The 19800-nt window shown below is 39.1% G+C and overlaps 1 protein-coding gene across 1 annotated transcript; it reads left to right on the forward strand.

The window, feature by feature from the left end:
- The first annotated feature begins 514 nt into the window (after nt 1-514).
- Nucleotides 515-19786, forward strand: LOC101853411 (U3 small nucleolar RNA-associated protein 14 homolog A). Its single transcript, XM_005108161.2, has 13 exons — nt 515-591; nt 6170-6264; nt 6836-6906; nt 8378-8472; nt 8968-9045; nt 10144-10218; nt 11788-11910; nt 12937-13031; nt 14115-14238; nt 14740-14817; nt 15358-16295; nt 17579-17654; nt 19101-19786. Exons 1-13 carry the CDS (start codon nt 559-561, stop codon nt 19395-19397), a joined length of 2178 nt encoding a protein of 725 aa, XP_005108218.1. The 5' UTR covers nt 515-558; the 3' UTR covers nt 19398-19786.
- The last annotated feature ends 14 nt before the right edge of the window (nt 19787-19800 follow it).

The raw sequence follows: 19800 nt of genomic DNA on the forward strand, positions 1-19800 counted from the left end.
GCATGAGTTGGGGTTACGATTTTCAAAGTAAAATGGTGCATATATCTATTTCTAAGCAGTATAATTAATTACTGTCGCACTCAAGAATCACTTCTCTTAAATCAGTGTTCCATACTAAAGCACCAGTCTTAATAAGGTACTGGTAACTTTGATTTACTCTACTTTAAAAAAAAAAATCTGCCTTTTAATCTCACCTCAACTTACTCGATCATTACTTTGTAGATGTATTACTTTTCGATTCTGTTGATACGTCAAACGGCGACGTGTATCCTGACAAAATTAGATCTTTTCAAAGAAAGGGGGAAACAATGGGGCTCAGAAATATCGACATTGAGAATTACCAACAGTATAACTGGGTATTCTAGTACTTATAAGGTACTGTGTATATATAATTTTTAGATTAGATTAGGAATTGCTAAGTACACGTATTAATAAACAACATCGACCTGATACCCCATTTGGTATACGGAACTTTTTCACAATCTCAAAAGCTGGAAGTAACCGATAACGAATTTATCAATTATTTGTTACTTTCATGCATGGGAGAAACGTAAACACATGGCTCACATGGCGGACGAAGATATCGGCATGGTAAGTTTGCGAATGTCAATTTCATGGTTATACGGAGGCCATGGATTTAAGATGGCTCTATGCTTCATGTGGATATAGATCTTGTCTTAATAAAGTCTATATACAATCGTAGATCTAGATTTAGAATCTAGATCTAGATGTAGATTCTAGATCTAGACTCTAGATCTAGACTTTCCGCATATACCCATGTCCTGTCTCCCACTCCCAGTCCCTACGTAATGAAATGCAGTTGCAGTGAGCTCAGAGAGGCAGTGACTGAGTCTGAGTCTGAGAGGGCGCTTTTTCGGTAGTTCCCACCCCGCAATTGTTATTCACGGGTTTTGACCCCAAGAGTAGGGGGGTTTCAGGGGGGCTTGCCCCCCTGACCTAAAAAAAAATAGGAAGGGGGGTTTCAGGGGGGCATGCCCCCCTGAATTTTACCACAATTTAATGTTTTGCTGTTGTTAGGTTTGATATCTTAGCTCACCGCGAATCAAACATATACATATAGATCTAGATTTCTAGATCTAGATGTAGGTCAGGCTCAAATAAGGGGGGTGGGAACTACCGAAAAAGCACCTCTGAGAGTCTCCTTCTAACCTTCTTTCACTTAGAATCTAATCTAGGACTAAATCTAGATATATATCTAGATCTAGAAATAGATCTCTAGATATCTAGACCTAGAATCTAGATCTAGACAGGGGCACTCCTGTACAATTGCGGTCCCGTTTAAGGATACTCGTTTGGCTGTGGATATTACTGTGGCTGTGACAGCCCTCCCGTACGTAGCCGACTCATAGCTAATCTAGATCTAGATCTAGATCTCTATGTGTATGGCCCTCCCTCTCGTCTGAATATTCAGGTACTTCAATTGTGGTTGGGGCAACGTTCCCGGACTAGATTTATATACACTTCATTTGAAAATGCCTTATTGAAGGTACTGCGAGAAAACAAGACTGCTTGACTTTGGCAGTAACCTGTTTTGGGGAGGACTTCCGTAACGAGCCACCACTATGAGACAGAGCCACAGAATTCTACACTTATAGAAGCGGAACTCCCTCTTCGCGATCACCGATTCGCTGTGAGGAATTGAAACTAAAACATGGCGGCCGGTTGAGGGCACCTTTGGCTGCGCCGCACAGCGAGGCTTCGCGTTGCTATGCACGCTGATGCTAGTGGTAGGGCTTGGAAGACAACTTACATCAGTATTTTAAAACTTTCTTCGAAGAGGAAATATAGTGAAATAGTCTAGTACCTTTTTATTATGTCATAATTGGCAATGTTACAATGTTTTTGTATTTGTATTGTTGGTTTGTTGTTTTTTTTAATGATGGGAAGGGATCTAGATCTAGATAGATCTAGATCTCTGATCTACTAAAGATCTTCACAATCACAATACACTTGATAATAACACTAATTATGAACATTAATTCTGTTGGCAAAATATCTAGATATAGTCTTGATTAGTACTAGATCTACGATAAGGGGACGCTGACAGTAACATGCTCACTACAATAATATTGTCATTAAACTTAAGATCCAAAGCAAGCAAAAAAGAACAATATAAGCCTTTTCTCCAATGTATTAGAAAGAGATAAATAAATTGAGCTTATATTGAGGAAATGTATTATTTCTCACTTTAAGAATTCATCTCTGTGTTTGCATCAGTAGTGTGTACAACAACATGCTTTGTTTAAAGCATGTGCGAGTCTAACAAATACAAGAGATTGGAGAATGTGTCGGTTGCACATAAAATACATAGGCCTATTGTACATGCTGCCAAAAACACAAAAATGCAGAAAAGGCCTCAAAATATTGGTTTACACATAAAAGCCAATAATGCAAAACAAAGTAAACAAGAGTGGAACTGGCATAATAATATGTTTCCTGAATATATGTTCAAAGTCATTTTCTGTGCGTTGGGAGTGTGATTTCTAATGCATGAATGATAGGCTCATTTAGATGTGATAATGAAGAAACTTGTGTCTACAGTCACAACAGAAAGAGTTCCATGGCGAGTGATCACTGGTCAAGGATTTCAGAGCTGTGTGCATTTTGAGAAAAATGTATCCCCATACCCTGGATCACATGTCGAGGGGGTAGGCTTGTCCCCCTGTAATCCCTGCACACAGTAAACAAAGACATATTTTTGAACACGAATAAGAAAAAATAAGTGGTCTCTTGTTACGGATCAAATTGAAGTCCTGTTTCAATTCGATTAATTGATAAAAGTGCGTATCGCAATGCGTTGGCCACCCCTGCCCTATAAGACTATGCTATTTAATAAATACATTTGTCAGACCTGGAATCTTTAATCCTCGCACACAGTAAACAAACACACATTTTTGAACACGTAAGAAAAAGTAAGTGTTGTCTTGTTACGGATCAAATCGAAGTCCTGATACAATTCAATTAATTGATAAAAGCGTGTATCGCAAGGCATCGGCTAACCCAGCACTATTACGCTATTTTATAAATACATTCGTCAGATCTGGAATCTTTAATCTTTAATTTTTAATCCCCGCACACAGTAAACAAACACACATTTTTGAACACGTAAGAAAAAATAAGTGTTGTCTTGTTACGGATCAAATCGAAGTCCTGATACAATTCAATTAATTGATAAAAGCGTGTATCGCAAGGCATCGGCTAACCCAGCACTATTACGCTATTTTATAAATACATTCGTCAGATCTGGAATCTTTAATCTTTAATTTTTAATCCCCGCACACAGTAAACAAACACACATTTTTGAACACGTAAGAAAAAATAAGTGTTGTCTTGTTACGGATCAAATCGAAGTCCTGATACAATTCAATTAATTGATAAAAGCGTGTATCGCAAGGCATCGGCTAACCCAGCACTATTACGCTATTTTATAAATACATTCGTCAGATCTGGAATCTTTAATCTTTAATTTTTAATCCCCGCACACAGTAAACAAACACACATTTTTGAACACGTAAGAAAAAATAAGTGTTGTCTTGTTACGGATCAAATCGAAGTCCTGTTACAATTCAATTAATTGATAAAAGCGTGTATCGCAAAGCATCGGCTAACCCAGCACTATTACGCTATTTTATAAATACATTCGTCAGATCTGGAATCTTTAATCTTTAATTTTTAATCCCCGCACACAGTAAACAAACACACATTTTTGAACACGTAAGAAAAAATAAGTGTTGTCTTGTTACGGATCAAATCGAAGTCCTGATACAATTCAATTAATTGATAAAAGCGTGTATCGCAAGGCATCGGCTAACCCAGCACTATTACGCTATTTTATAAATACATTCGTCAGATCTGGAATCTTTAATCTTTAATTTTTAATCCCCGCACACAGTAAACAAACACACATTCATGAACACGTATAAAAAAATAAGTGGTCTCTTAATGTTACGGATCAAATTGAAGTCTAGTTACAATTCAATAATTTATAATAGCGCGCATTGCAATGCATTGGCTAACTCAACATTATACGCTATTTAATAATACATTCGGCAGATTTGAAATCTTAAATTATAATCATAATTAAATGAGCCCGCGCGTGGGAAGTGAAAGTGAAAGGAATTGAAAATGCTTTCAAAAACAATTCTGAAAGCAACATAATTAAAGTTGGACTACATGTGCTTATACAGGCCCAAAAAGGTGTATGGATGCGGAAATAAATGTTTCGGATGAAAATAATACGCTATACTACTGTAGCATGCGGGTCAAAAATTTGATGCGCAACTTATTATCAAATATCGCTAGGCTACTGAACTATCGAACACCTAGATCTAGATTCTCCTACGTTTACACAATGACTTAGATCTATATATCAATTCGTCTTAACCGATGAGTATTTTTTTCAAACATTTGCACACATCTATAGGTTCTATATTATTGTAGAAATTTCTTTAAAGAAAATTCTTTAATAAATACAAGCCCAATATAAAAAAAAACAATCCCAGTCAATGGTTTCTACTGATTTTTAACAAGTTTATAGCTGGAGCTAAATCTCTTTTAAAAGCAAGTCCGTCCTTTTTTCTACTTCTGCTGGCGACATAAAGTTAATTATTGAACGCATGTTTTGAGAACATTAATTAGATCTAGTGAAAAAATATGTTCAGTGTAAAACAAATTTCTTGTAACAAGTTTTGCTACTAAAAAATTACGTAGGCCATATGCGTATGCAAAATGTGTGTGGGAAGCTAGAAGTGCTGTGAACAATCCCATCCGTGTTACGATTTTTTTCACAGTTCTGTAGATCTTATATTTATAAACTCTCTATGTCTGCTGTTTCTGTTGTTGCACCCAAAAACACAACAATTTAAAACCTTAATTCCAATCTCTAGTTGCACAGTGAATTCTGTAACTCAAAATTACAAACTGGACAGTAAATGTTCCACTTTTCACTCGTTTGTAAAAGCCGCTATTGCTTTAAAAGCTATAGGGTTACTTCCGAAAACGATAAATCGTGCCCTCAAGACGCCATTGTTTTCGGTCTTCAATTCCTCACAGGTCACGTGGTACAGTTCCCGTTCTATAAGTGTAGAATTCTGTGGACAGAGCAGAATTGAGGGCTTGGGGTAGGGTTAGGGTTAGGTCTAGGCCTCTTCTTTATATTATTGTTTGATGGGGTGGTCGCTCGTTACGGAAGTCCTTCCCTATTTTGCTTTATTTTAGTCACCCTCAAAGCAAAACAAAAACGAAGTGTATACAGACCCGGTAGGGGAACTCTTTTGTTATGTCGAAAAGTTTCAGAGCCCAGACCCGGTAGTATGTGTGAGTGAGAGAGAGCAAGAGAGCGAGCATAGGGAAATGCTAGCAAAATGCATATATGACATGCCCCAGTTTACAGGAGGGAACGAGAGACAGATAGAGTGGGAAATAGGTGGGGAGAAAGAAAGACAGAGACAAACAAAGGAAAAGAGAATGCGAGCGATACACAGAGAGAGAGAGAGAGAGAGAGCGTGACTGCTCGATTGAAATTATGACATTGCTCTTTTCTTCAAATTGTGATTCCTCCAACTCCGAAAATGGAGGAAAAACAATGGTTCATCGAAAAGACATCACAATTTTCATTTAAATCTAGATCTAGATCTAGGCTAACCTCGAAACTAGATCAATGATTTATGTCTGTCTGTCTAGATCGAGACCTAGGCCATAGATCTAGAAGAACCTAGGTCTACCCTGAGCCAAGAGGGCGCTGAAACTTTCCGAAATCACAAAAGAGTTTGCCTACCGGGTCTGTATACTTTGTGACTTTGTTCCCGGTTACTGGGTCTGTATACACTCCCAAACAAAAAATCCCCACACACACACACACACACACGCGCGCGCGCGCATGCACGAGGGCCACTTCATTCGCTAATAGCCAAAAAATCTTGAGAAGGAAGGCCGATTGGAGAAACAGAGTTGAAGTTTATTTTCCTGACAGTTCGGAGAAATAGAGCCGATGTATGCAAATCCGTCTTTCTATTAAATATTAAATATATGTGGTAATTATATTGTAATAACCATAATAACTATTTTGTCTTTGTCATTTTTTTTGCCCCCTTTCTCGCTTTCTTGCTACATTTCCATTCATTTTTGTCTTGTTATTTTTTATCTCCAGGAGTCGTTTGACATGAGTGATGATGAGGACAAGGTGGATGATGCAGCCCACGGGAAGCTCATTTCCTCCATTCAGTCCTTGGATGGAAAAAAGAAGTATGCTTTTGCAGTTACTTGGATTTTCTTCTCTTTTTGAAAAAAATCAGACCTTTGACAAACTGAATTTTAGATAGATCTATTAATTGTTTTAAAAATTCTTATTATGCTGTTCATTTTCTCCTTCTTGATAAAAAGAAACTATTAATCGACAAAGGATCACTTGCTTCCTCTGTAACTTGGGATGGGTAGAAAATCAAGCCCCTTTGATTTTTTAAGGTGAAAATAGGGTGCTGTTTCAGTTGGACTGTTCAGGCCTCTGAATCATGATTAAAAGAATACTTGATTTTACAGTAGTTTTCAGTCTCAAGTAGTGATTGTTATGTTACAGCGAATTCTATTTCATCCTCTACTTTGGTGTTTCACTGAGGTGAAAGACTATACCCTTCAAGAAATAAATTTGCCATCTTTGAAAAAGTATTTTTATTTCAAAGGCTGAGACTTCTTTAAATACTGCGCCTTTAAATCACTCTTTCACATCAATAAGGATAAGAGCATTGTTTTGTATTGAGTTAGCTAATGATGCTGTAAGTACTAACATCATGGTCACCTTTTTTGTGTGTGATTTTAGACACAAAAAGACCATCCGAGGAATTCCAGTGGCCCCTACCAATCTGGATCTGGTTGTTCATGCTAACAGAGGTATGTAGACTAGTGTGTTTTTTTGTTCGAAACCCCACACCCCCACCCCATACCCACTACACCATTTGTCGGAGTGTAATTTTCATGGGAAATGTTAATAGAAGCTGACATTTTCCTTAAGGCTAGACCCACACAGGCGTCAGGGCCCGAACCGATTATTTTTTGCCGACTGTGCCATCTATACCGCTACCGGTACCCAACGATCGATCAGACAACATCAGTTTAGTAGTAGAAAATGGCGTGTAGCAGGAGGAGAAAGTTGTTGGTCTTGTTGTTAAGGGAGGGGGGGGGGGGGCTCTCGTGGTCTACGGGTTACGTTGTTTGCCTCTCATTCAGCAGGCTCCAGGCTCGAAACTTGACAGCGACGGAAAATTTGCTCCTTTTACCTCCTTTCCTCCTCTCATGTTCTCCTCGTGGCGAGCGCCGTAAAACGCTCTCAAAGCAAAAACCAACAGACTGGCGGGAAAGGGGAAAGAATTAATAGAGGCAAGGTCTACGAAAATTATCCCACTTTGGCCGGACGGACGGCATGGAATGAGTTCCATTCCTAAACAGTCTGGTCTAGGACATCTGGTTTTGGTGTGGGTGGGTTGCCGTTTTTTATAACCTGTCGTTACTGTTCTGCCGGCGTTTATTCTTCTGTATTGGAAAATGGTCCGGTCTGACCGTTGGGCCCGATGCCGGTGTGGGTCTACCCTAAAGATATTCTCTTGCATTGCACAAGAGTATGAGGCTTATGTCTCGTATCATTTTGACTGGCAGCCTGACTTTTTATTATATTCTAAAGGACAAATTCCTTCTCTGAAACTATCCTGGAAGGTGATTTTCGAGACTGAATTTTCTGATTTGAGTGATTCTCTAGATTCGAAGCCAACATAAAATTAAAAGTGTTTTTCTTAATTATTGTTAAGTACTTCAATTAGGAACTGGAAACTACTTTTAGAAGTGAAAAGGGGAGTGTATAATGTGAAGACTACAGGGGAAACGACTGTAGTGACAAACTGAAAATCGTGAGGGTGCCAATTTTTAAAACTTGTGGACTCATAACTTTATATTTGTTTGACTGGTGGTTTGTTATTAAATGTTTTTGAATGGGAAATCTAACAACAATAATCAACCAACAGTTGAACATATACAATTATGAGTCAACAAGCGTTCAAAATTGGTACCCTCCTGATTTTCAGTTTGTGACTGCAGTCGCTTTTCCCCTGTAGTTTTCAACCATTTCAACCAACAAGAGGAGCTGATCTGGCGAAAATGCTTGTGTGTAGATTGGACGCAGTCAGTAGAGATGGTAAAGAGTGTGGTGGATTTAGGAAACCTCATATTTTGCTTACCCATCTGATGTCATTGTCTTTTATCTTGTGGGGGGGAGGGGGGTGTTGTCGGGGTTTTTTTTTAATCGATTAAAAATATTATTTAAACCACCAAATGATTCCGTTAAAGCTGAATCGTTTTTTCTTTATGTCAGATGCATCGAAGATCAAGGCAGAGGATCTGAAGTTGAGGCCAAATCTTGGCAAAACAGAGCTGAAAAAGCCCATGAGCTCTGGAGAGCTAGAGGCGGTAATGTACTTTTGCAGTCGTTTTATTTTTCTAAATTTTTGGGGGGGTTGTTGTTTTTTTTAAACGTGTTTTTGAGCTATTCCTTTATTTTGACGACAGTGTGGGTGGCACTTGCGGCAGGTTACTTTTCTTTCTTAATTACTTTTCTTTCCTAACTTTCTAAAAATTTTTTTTTTGTCTGTGTCTCTTTACCCTGTATGCTGTTTATTAATGTATTCTATTTTGATTATTATATTATTATTATTATTGTGAACTAATTCAACAGTGTTTTGAATATAATGTTGTGGGTAGTTTACGGGTGCTCTGGTGTGGTTTGCTTCTTCTTTCCTATCAAGTGTCTATCGTCCTTATCTCTCCTCGTTTTTATGTTTGTTACTCTCTAGTAACACGTCTAATCTTCGGCACTTCTATGACCGTATTGTATTGCAAATGCCATAAAACACTTATAATTAAAACTAAAGATGAATGTAATTTTGATTGTGTCTTTCCTAACAGGCCAAGCGTCAGATTGCAAGAGACTCCATGGTGAAGGAAACTACAAAGTGGGACCCTGTGGTCCGAGAAATGAGGCTTGTGAGTGTTTATGTCAGGCTACGTGTACTTTATCTGGATATCTTCTTCTACCACCACTACCTCTTCTGCCTTTTTTTCTTCTTCTTCTTCTTTTTCTTCTTCTTCTTCTTCTTCTTCTTCTTCTTCTTCTTCTTCTTCTTCTTCTTCCTCTTCCTCTTCCTCTTCCTCTTCCTCTTCCTCTTCATTGTCTGTCTTTTCTAGTATAGCTCCTCTTGGAAATTCTGAGGAGAAAAAAACAACTTTCAAGACCTGATTTGCAAAAATAATAATGAGAACAAAGCCTCTGTGCATCAATGCGAGTCATCTCCTTGACCATTTGTCACATTGCAGCTCCAGATGTACTTTGAATAGCTTGAATTTTCTATTGAATGAAGAAAAGTGTGTATGGAGGGTTTGGAGGGCAGTTATTTGGCCTGTGCCCACCATGCCACTGACCCCCCGCATGGATGAAGTCTGTTTGTGGGTGGTTGGCGGATGCTCTGATGTTGTTTGCTCCTTCTTTCCTATCAAACATTTATTATCCTTGTCTCTCCTCTTTTTTTTTGTGATTGTAACATCTCTAATCTTCGGCACTTATATGACCTTATATTATGTTGCATATGCCTTAAAACTCTTAATAAAAACCAAGAGTCTGGATGGGGTTTTTTTGGTGTTGTGAAAAGTTGACATCTGTTGTGTTATGACCGTGACGATATTTGGAGTGGGAGTAAGTTTATCCAGAATCTCCATCGTCTGTCTGTTGGTATGTGGTGTCCCACTAAGCTTGGGTTGGCCCTCACAGGTAGATTAGATGCATCTCACCTCCCAATTGATCTATATTGTGTTGATAAAGCCATAAAACATTAACAGTTAATATTATTAATCTATCAGTACCAAAGAACCTTTCCTGTGGGTGGTTGGCAGGTGCTTTGGTGTGGTTTGCTCCTTCTTTCCTATGAAACAACTATCGTCCTTATCTCTCCTTTTTGGAATTGTTACCCTCTTTTAGCAGCTCTAATTTTCTGCAAGTTTATGACCTAGGTGTGTTGCAAGTGCTGTAAAACTCTAACTAAAAGTAAATGAAATTATTAACTCCTTTTAAACCATTTTTCATTTCAGGCTCCCCAGACAAGTTACACCAAACGAGAACATGGCATTGCTCTGTACGAGACCCTTCGGCCCAAGCAGTTTGTTGTGAGTTTAACATTTTATTTCATTACAGAAGGTGCTCTGAGTTACATTGAGTTACCTTTTTATGATAATTGTATCTCTGCGACGATGATTTCTGCTGTTTCAGACACTGATTTTTAAAAAAATAAGATTTTCAGGGGTCTTGCTAATTTTACCTCTGACACCAGGTGACCTCCTCCTCCTTCAATCTCAAATATCTCGACTTCTATTCCAGATAGATAGATATTTTTTTCATCAAAAGCAAGACAAATGAACCATCTTTTAGATTTTATATTAAGAACTTCATATGCTCAAAAGTAGATAAGCGACTGATTCCACCATGTCGTGGCACATGGCCTTCTGCAAGTCGATTTAGGTTAAAGTTTTCAGTTACAATTACATGTAGAAACCCAAGCTCTTACCCAGAGCTGTTAAAGTACTTTTAAAAAGGTACTTAAGTACAAATTTAAGTACAATCTAAAATATGTACTTAAGTACAGTAAAAGTACTTTCCTGTAAAATGTACTTGAGTTCAAGTACTTTTTTAAAAAGTGCTTACGAGTACATTTTGAGTACTTTCTGCTAATATGCTAAAACACTTCAGTGCTAATGCAAAACATCATATTGAATAACATATCTATTATATTTGACAAATTAAGCCATTTATTACTAATAATGTAAACAGTATACAAAGTATTTGAATATGTGCTTTAAAAATACTCAAAAGTACTTTTATAAAAAAAGTATCAAGAGTACAGTAAAAGTACTGGTTCTCAAAATGTACCGGAGTACAGTAAAAGTACTGAAAATTGTAACGTAAGTACAAGTACCGGTGTACTCCGTTACAACAAGCTCTGCTCTTACCCCTTCCTGAAAATGTTTCTCATTGCTGGTTTGCTTGGTATAATTCCTAATCTGAATTCAAGTTGATACTAAGTGGGTGGTTGGAGGGTGCCGCTGGAAGATCTTGTGTCTTTTCTTTTCCTTTGTTGTTTCTGTCTTTATGTTTTGCTTTTTCCTGCTTTCTCTAAACAACCATCATTCTGTTGATGTGCTTTTCTTTGCTCAGACAAAAGAAACAATGTATTTGTCTGTAAACATCTGTCAGTAGAAGCAAGTAATTATCAGTATGTGTTGGTGGGTGGTTTGCCGGCGCTCTGGTTTGTTTTGCGCTTTCTTTCATGTATATATATTAAACATCTGTCGTCATTGTCTCGCTTCTGTCTTTTCTTTGTATGTTATGGTACTCTCTAGCAACACCTTTAAATCTTTGGCACTTACCTGAACTGTGTTGTAAGTGCCTTAACCCTATCCATACGCCCTGTGGTCATTTTGTACCCTCGGGGTTGTATTCTTCACATTTAAGAATACTTCTAGTGTGAAGATCTCTTTGATACTTTCAGTATTTCTCAAAAAATCATTTTGACAGACTGCTCTTTGGAAAATGGTGGCTTAGAGTTCCCCACATCGTATGGATACGATGGTAAAACACGAAGTAAAGATAGGGTTAAAACTTTAAAAAATAAAACTAAGCTAAATCAGTATTTGTTGTGACTCATGTTCTAAATGTAATTTGTATTGTCCTCCCTGTAGCCGAGAACACCTCTGGAACAAGAGCTGTATGCGGCCCTGGGCAAGAGTGAGGATATTCTGAAACCTGACAAGGAGATGACTGTAGCAGAGGAAAAAGCTCTCAAGGCCATGTCTATCAAGGAGGTAATTTTGTCACTTACCAGCTTTAGTGAGCGGGTGTTAGGAGGGTGTATGTAGTCTTTCCTGCTACTTTACTATGCTTCGGCTGTTTCTCTTTTGTCTGTGTTGCTTATTTGTCGTGAGCCAGAGTTTCGATTACCCCCCTGGGCAGTGTCACTGACTGAAGTGTCTTTAGGCCATTCCCAAAGGGGGAACATTTTCATTCAAGCATAGTAGAATTGTAAATGGGCTGACTCTTGTCACGCTCATAACTATGTCTGATCTACAACAGAGAACTGCTGCGTTTTCTTTTCTGATCCTTACTATTGTCATTTTTCCTCTACTTCTTTTGTATGTTTGTCACTCTCTTGTGACCTGCTATTTTGGGGTGCCTTGATAGTTGAAGCAGACCTTGTGCTGTTGAAGCTAGAGAGGTGAGCAGTCTAAGTCTGATTCCCTGTAAAGACTTGTCTGTTGACACCCACCCCTTGGCGCTCATATGACCATATGCAGTTGCGAGCGCTGTAAAACCCTCTACTATTTAAAAAAAAAGAGTTTCCATCATTGTACCATAAAATGCTTTTCTTTTACTAAAAAACGCATTGTATAGTTTTACTTAAATCCGGTAGACTGCTGTCTATTCCTCTCAAACCTTTTTAATCTACATTTGAGCACGTTGTTGAAGGCCACCAGTGCTGGGTCCTACTTCTTTTCTTTCTGTTACTTCTGTCTTTCTTGCTTTTTCCAAGTTCTAAATGACTGTTATTGTGCTTCCTTTTGCTCAACCTTACTCAATCTAAAACTTGTACTAAAATATTGCCTATTTTTGTCCTCTACAATGGATGGTCATCTTACACAGGTAAGACTGCTCTTACAGCCACCTGTATATATTTTTAAGCCTTATTTTTGTCTATCTCCAAAATTTGTGAATCGTAGTTTTTTGTTAATTTTTTTCAAACGTATTTTTTATCATGGAAACTATTTATATAGCGTTTGTTAGCGAGAGAAATATTTGTCATTATTTTCTGTTCTTTTTTTCATTCCTTCTAGGCTCGAGCCAGGCGTGCGGAGCTGATGCAACATCATGAACTTTTGTCTCGCATGGAGCTCAAAGCCAAACGTTTGAAACGTATCAAAAGTAAAAGGTACGTACAATGAAACCTACTCTAATGGCTACCTGTTTAAGACAAGCATCTGTACTAATGTCTACTTCCCATATCCTCCCTTGCATTATTTTTTTTTGGCGGGCACCTGGTCTAAGACAACCAGTTTTCTGCTCGAAAATGAGTAGCTGTCTCAGAATATTTTGGTGTGGTATTACAACCAGTGGTGGCAGAGGTTTGAGAGTGGATGGTTATCGGGTCGTCTGTTGTGGTTTGGTTCTTCTTTCCTATCAGAAGATTGTCCTTATCTTTCCTCCCTTTTTTAAAAACTCTTTATTATTAACACCTCAAATCTTTGGCACTCATATGACCTAATTGTGTTGCAGTGCCGAAGCTAAAAGTAAAACTATGAGGTTTGAGTAACTGCGCTGTTCTTTTTTATTCTATTGAGTCAAGTGAGCTACATTTTCTGAGAATCTCTCAAATATTTTCACTCTATTCTAGTCAGCTCTCTAGTTAATGTAATTTTTGTTTGTTTTGTTCTCAATTTGTGAGAATTGGGAAAGGGGGGGGTTCTCTTTCAGACTTTGATGGCAAATAAGGTTGGCCTTTTCAGGGGGGTTTTCGACAGTGGTTAGTATTGGGCAGACCTGTCTATAACGGCCACTCATTATTAAGGAGAAAAATGTCCGTATAACATAGGCAGGACTGATCAAAATGAAGAAAGCAAACCATTCCCGTATTGAGGTCCAAACCGGGGCTGATCTCGGGCTTTGCACTGCCGTAAGGCAAATTCAAAAGAGGTTTTATTTTCTTTTGAAAAAATAGGGTGGGTAGTGTAAGAATTTTTTTTGTTGGTTTTTTTTTTTTTTTTACGTTGGTTAGCCTTTTTTTGTTGCTGATTTTGTGCAAGGGCAAAATAAACAGAATATTTTGTAAGACGATGAAGACCGAGTATGTATGGTAAAACAAACACACGGGTAGCCACCACTCGGAAAACGAGCGACGCTTCTGTTGCAAGTTCACGTTAACGCCTATTGTTACTTTGTTACAGATTATTTTAATTTTGCCGAATTTTGATTGGCACCATTTTGACAAAGGATGCTTTTTCAAATCGTTCCCTAGGTATCGTAAAATACTACGCAAGGAGAAAGAGGCAGTTGACAAAAAAGAGCTGGAACAGCTGCGGCACACAGACCCAGAAGCGTTTATGGAGAGAATGGAACAGCTGGAGAGGGCTCGCATGGAGGTGAGACAAGCTCTTTTTGTCTTGTTAGTCAAGTGGAAACGAAACCTGTGTTCATTGTTGGTAGAAAATTTACCGTGTAATGACTCTTTTTATCTGTCATGTAAAGACTCTTCAGTGACTTTTTTCTGGATTCCACATGGGTGACTGCCATGCCCAGGGATTTTGGATAAAATAGCAATGACTATCCTATGTTGTAGGGAAAGTTAATTACAAAGTCAAGTCTCTTTGTCAGTTTGTGTAGCCTCACATCTGCATGAAATTGTCCAGATTCTGCTCAACTTTGGGGTAATCCTTGCATAGTATAAAAAGTCTCGATACAAGATGTAATAAACAATATGATCCATCAATTTTTTGTCCCAGTGCATGCATTTCCTCATTAGTCTGAAACATTCAGAGTTTTTTTCCTGTACCCAATTGGCACCACTCATAATAATTCTGTTGTCTACAGCACATTCGCTCCCTGAGTCTATGGCTGTCACTTTTTATTTTTTATTTTCACAGGAGCGTCTCACTCTCAAGCACAGAGGAGGAGGCAAATTCTCAAGGCTACATAAAGCTTACAGCAAATTTGATGATAAGGTATGGCATATTTTGTTTGTATGAATCGTCATGAGCAGAACACTAATGTCCAAGTCTTTTTCTTTCTATTTTGGAGAAAATATTACTGTGAACTTCGAACATGTTGCAGAAGTTCATGTTGTACAGCTTGCAAATTTCCACTTATATCTTATATTCTTCTTATTTAAAGCACTTAGATATTGTTATTGTTGGAAGGGAATGTAAGGAATTGATCCTTCAATCTAAGAGATTATAGTAATCCCTCAATGTAGGGATTTTAATAACCCATTTATCTAGGGGAAATAATCCCTTAAATTCACTTTCAACAACACTATCCGAATGCTGTAGATAGAAGCTGAATCTTTTAATGTACAAAAAATGGAATGCATAATGTTTTCTTTTCACTTTGATGTTTGGTAACAGAACTGTGTATATGCCTGTACGAGGCCCCACATTAACTGTATGTAAAATCTTTAAATCTTTAGTGCTTTGCTTCCTTCTTTCTTTTTTTTTTGTGTCCCCCCTTGTTGTTAACCTTTGTACAATTTTTCTGTCCTCCAGACACGGACCGCTGTACAAGACATGCTGCAGAAGAGCAAGGAATTGACAAAGAAGACGCATGGGGACTCAAGCAGTGATGATGAGGAAGAGGAGGAGGAGAAGAAGAAAAAGGATGAAGAATCTGCGAAAGCCAACGACAGTGATGAAGACACGGGGGTGTCGAACCAGAGAGCCATGAGTGTTGGGAAGTCTGTAAGTAAACTGGCTGGTGGCTGGCTGGATGGTCCGACAAAGTTTGTCTACACTCAGAAGGAGGCAGCCTCCCAGAACGCAGCGAGCGGTGCAGATGAGGTCAAAGGTCATAGAGAAGTGGTTGAAGGTCAGGGCGCTCCTCCCAGTTCGTCAGAAGATGGTAAACTTGGCAATTCTTCCCAGAAAGTGCTTCCTGATGTCAACGGTCTTGACTCGGAAGACGAGACTGGTCTTGCGGAGAAGCCAACGACAGAGAAGAAAGTTGTCAGCAAAAAGAAAAGATCAGCAGCAGAAATGGCTGGCTCGGCAGATAGTGAAGATCCTCTTGCGTCCATCTCGACTACCACTGAGGAGGTTGTTGTGGAAAAGAGTTTGTCAGAGGAGCCAAAGAGCAAGAAGAGGAAAAAAAACAAAAAGAAAAAAGGAAAAGAGGGGGCTGGTGAGGAAGTGAGCGAGGGTGCCGCAGATAAACCTGTGCGGGAGACGACGCTGCAGGCGATGGGTGACGACGAGAGGGAGAAAGAAATGGAGGAGGAGGAGGAAGACGATGGCGAGGGCAGCATGAAGGTCTCGATGGAAGAGCTGTTTCAAGACGAGGACTTCTTGGAAGAGTTTGCAAAGGACAAGGCGGAGCTGGAGGCGAAGAGCAGGCCCAAGGTGGAGGACACGACGCTGCCAGGTTGGGGGGCGTGGGCCGGGCCCGACTACAAAGAAATGCCGAAGAAGAAAGCTGGGAACAAGAAAAGGTAAGTTGGGTTTGGTTGGGTTTTTATTATTTATTTTTTTTAGACCTGCCGAGTGCTCCCATAAAATCGGAGCCCTCCGATTTTTAATTAATTTTTTTTTAAATCTGGAAGAGCCTGGATTGGATTTGCATGAAATCTTTTTTTTTTCCCTGAATTCCGTTTCCATTGGTTGTGTGCAACTTATGAAAATGGTGTGGAAATATACATCTGTTTTCACATATTTACAATATACTTTTATTGGGCTTAGTCGGTTCATAATGTAATCTAAATCTACTGGGGTTTTGGAGACTCTGATTTAAAAAAAAAAAATTTTTTAATACACATAACTCCAGATTTTATAGGGAGGATTCTGAGGGAAACTGAAATTTTTGTTCATGGGGGAGTTGGCAGATCTTTTCTTTTTTTTTGCCCACTATCTTGTATGTAATATCAAACAAAGCAGAACAAAGCTGGGAGCAAGAAAAAGTAAGGGGGGGGGGGGGGGGGTGTTTTGACACACTATCATCTTAGGAGAGAAAAGGTTGGAAAACAGAAAAGTAAGCTGGCTTGTGGGTTTACTTTTTTGACACCAACCTGTGTGTCAAATCGAATGCAGAAGAGAAAAATCTGAGGGGGGGGGGGGGGGTTGCCAGCGTTCTGTTTCAAATCATGTTCTATTCTAGATTAGGGTGGTTGGAAGTGGTTTAACAAACTATTTGTGTCCTGGGATAGTATTTACTCACGACAATGTAGTTTCAGCTCTTTTTTTTAAGCTGTTTTTACTTACAGAGTCCTCTTGGGTTGTAGGGTTTTCACTGCGTTATGTGACATTTTAATGGAGGTCCAACAGACTGACCGGCAGTGACCTTTTAGTACGCATTTGTTTTACATGTTTTTTTTGGTCAAAAAATGCCCTTTGTAGTGGTAATTTTTTTTAGAGGCTCCTTTTCTTTTCTTTCGCGTACTGCATTTAACATTTGTGTTTGTAGATAGTGCAACGTTGTAGAACAAATCCAAGGAATAAATTTTGCTACATGGTCAAAATGCAGTCAAACCTGTCATCATGCCCCTATCCTAGCGGGTTTTTTTGGGGGGGGTTGCTTTTTTTTAACATTATAATGACAATGTAAGATGGCCACTCTTTAAGACAACCACTTTTCTACTTGACAATGAGTGGCTGTCTTGGACAGTTTCAAATGTAGAAAAAGGAGCCTTTTTTAAATTTATTTATTTTTCATAAATAGTGCTTGAGCAGTGTCTGTCATCTTGAAGCCAACTATAATGCCATGATTTCTGTTTTTCAGACCTCCAAAGAAAGTGGACAAACAGCCTTTTGTGTGGCTGAACCCGAGCAGAGACGAAGGGATCAGAAAGCTGCAGGTGAGCACACAACTTTTCCTAGCACTCTTCATGTGCTGCATGTGTTTTAGTTTAGTTTTAGTCAGAGTTGTACAGCACTTGTAACTCAAATAGATCATGAAAGTACCAAAGATTGGAGATATTACGAGAGAGTCACATACAAAGAAAAGATGGGAGGACGTGTTTGCGTCCATCTTTTGACACAGTTTGGTCAGTTTCTGTGTGCTAGAAGCAAAGATCGTACATAACAAGATAATTCACTTGGCCAAAAAAGCGTCTACGGAAGTCCACGCCTTGGCTCAGATGTCGCTGCAGTCTTTGTTTTGGAGCTCTCTTGTTTTTCCAGAAGAAGAATAGGAATAGCATCCCTTTGCCCATCAGCTGTTCCGGTTCACTCACTGCGGAGTTTTGGGTGTATTTTATTTTAGTGACCTCTCACTTCTCATTCTAAAGCCAAAAAAATTAAACGAAGAAAACAGTCACTCCTTCCCCCTGAAGAGGATTTTGTCATTTAAAAAGGCGTTATTCCGAAATTTTAATTATAATTTATACAAAAACTTTTTTAGTTTCACCTTGATTGTTTTCCACACAAGAAGGGTAAGGGTTCGCAGAGCGGGCGCTTTTTCCAAGAGGGCACCCCTCGGATTTTGAGAACACTATTTTAATTGTTCAAAGAGAGGAGTGAACCATCTTGTTATACAGAATCTTTGTTGGAAGTGAGCGATTTGTTGGTGCTCTTGTGTTGTCTGCTTTGCTTTTGTCAATGTTCCTTTTGTCCTAAACTTTTCCCTACCTGCGCCTGTGGTGTAGCGGTTAGACGATTTGCTGTCGCTCGCAGGAGACTCGAGTTTGATTCCAGAGTGAGGAGAAATCTTTATCAAGTATCTAGGTCTTCCTGCTGGGATGTTGTATCCCTCGTAGCCCAGGTTGGCCCTGGCAGGCAGGGTGGGGAGCCTATCTCTTAAATACTTTAATGATCTGAATTGTGTCGATTTGGGTGCCAAAAAATTTCTTACGTTCTCTTTGTTTCTTTTTTGGAGGAGTAGTATTTTCATTTTCAGCTTTCTCGGTTGGAAAAATCACCATGAAAATAGATGAATTTTTAAAAAAAATTAAAAGTAATACAGGAGACGATTGAGAAATTAAAGTGGGTAATTAATTAAAAATAATCTGTCACCAGGAATTTTCATCATCGCTCCAGCCTTTTGTGATTGCAAATTTGATTTTCTTCGGTTTAGCTGGGTTTTCTGTTCTGAGAAGTTACTCAAATGAGGGATTTTTTTCTTTTGGCTTACCCCTTTCCCCCCCCCCCCCCCCCCTTCCCCCCCCCCCACCGATGAATCGTCTTCGGTTTAAGCAGACTCACCTGTATTTGTGTGTGTGTGTGTGTGAGTTATTGTTTGAAGGTTTTTTTCCTTGTTTTTTCTCTTTCTAAATATTGATTTGTTGTTGTTCCTGTTTTTCCAGCCCAAAAAGGTTCCATTCCCATACCAGTCGGTAACGCAGTACGAGGCCTCCCTCCGCCAGCCGGTGTCGCGAGGCCTAGTCCGAGAGACGGCCACAAAGCTACTGACCAAACCGGCCGTGGTCACCAAACTGGGCCACATCATCAAGGCCATCGACAAGGAGGATTACTTTGAAAAGAAGTCCACTATAGAGGCGGACGACGAGGACAAGAATTTCGGCGTGGCTGCTGCCAAGGAAGGCGGGGCAAAGAGGGGCAGTGCGGGGAAACAGAACAACAAACGACGCAGCTTGAGATAACCACCGATTTTGGGGAGGGGGTTCGGGTCTACATGTGGGTGGGGGAGAGAGGAAGTGAAAGCTGCCTTTTTTTTCTTTTTTTTTTTTTTTTTCTTTTTTTTTCGTAATGTATGTGTGACAGGAAAGAGATGGGAGAATTGTGTGGATGGAAGAGAAAGTGAAAGGAGTGAAAATGCATGAGAAGAAGACGGACGGAAAGAGAGATGATGAATTAAGCGCCTTTTCTTAATAAAGTGAGCTTTCTTTGACGTGAAAGGAGATGATGTGAAAGGGAGAGAAACAGGGAGTGATGATGAAAGAGGTCTGTGTTATGTCTGCCACTGTTAAAGATTATATTATGATGGTAGGTCATACAAACTTATGGTAAATAAAAGTTTGCAATTGCCTAATTTTTTTGTTTTTT

Source organism: Aplysia californica, unplaced genomic scaffold, assembly GCF_000002075.1.
Source record: "Aplysia californica isolate F4 #8 unplaced genomic scaffold, AplCal3.0 scaffold00665, whole genome shotgun sequence".
In the NCBI taxonomy this organism is placed as follows: domain Eukaryota; kingdom Metazoa; phylum Mollusca; class Gastropoda; order Aplysiida; family Aplysiidae; genus Aplysia; species Aplysia californica.

Bases quoted from the DNA above. Each gene is read 5' to 3' on its own strand.
- LOC101853411 (XM_005108161.2), top strand. From the start codon at position 559: ATGGCTCACATGGCGGACGAAGATATCGGCATG. The intron at 8,473-8,967 runs GTAATGTACTTT...CTTTCCTAACAG, and splicing joins GCTCTGGAGAGCTAGAGGCG to GCCAAGCGTCAGATTGCAAG. The intron at 11,911-12,936 runs GTAATTTTGTCA...CATTCCTTCTAG, and splicing joins AGGCCATGTCTATCAAGGAG to GCTCGAGCCAGGCGTGCGGA.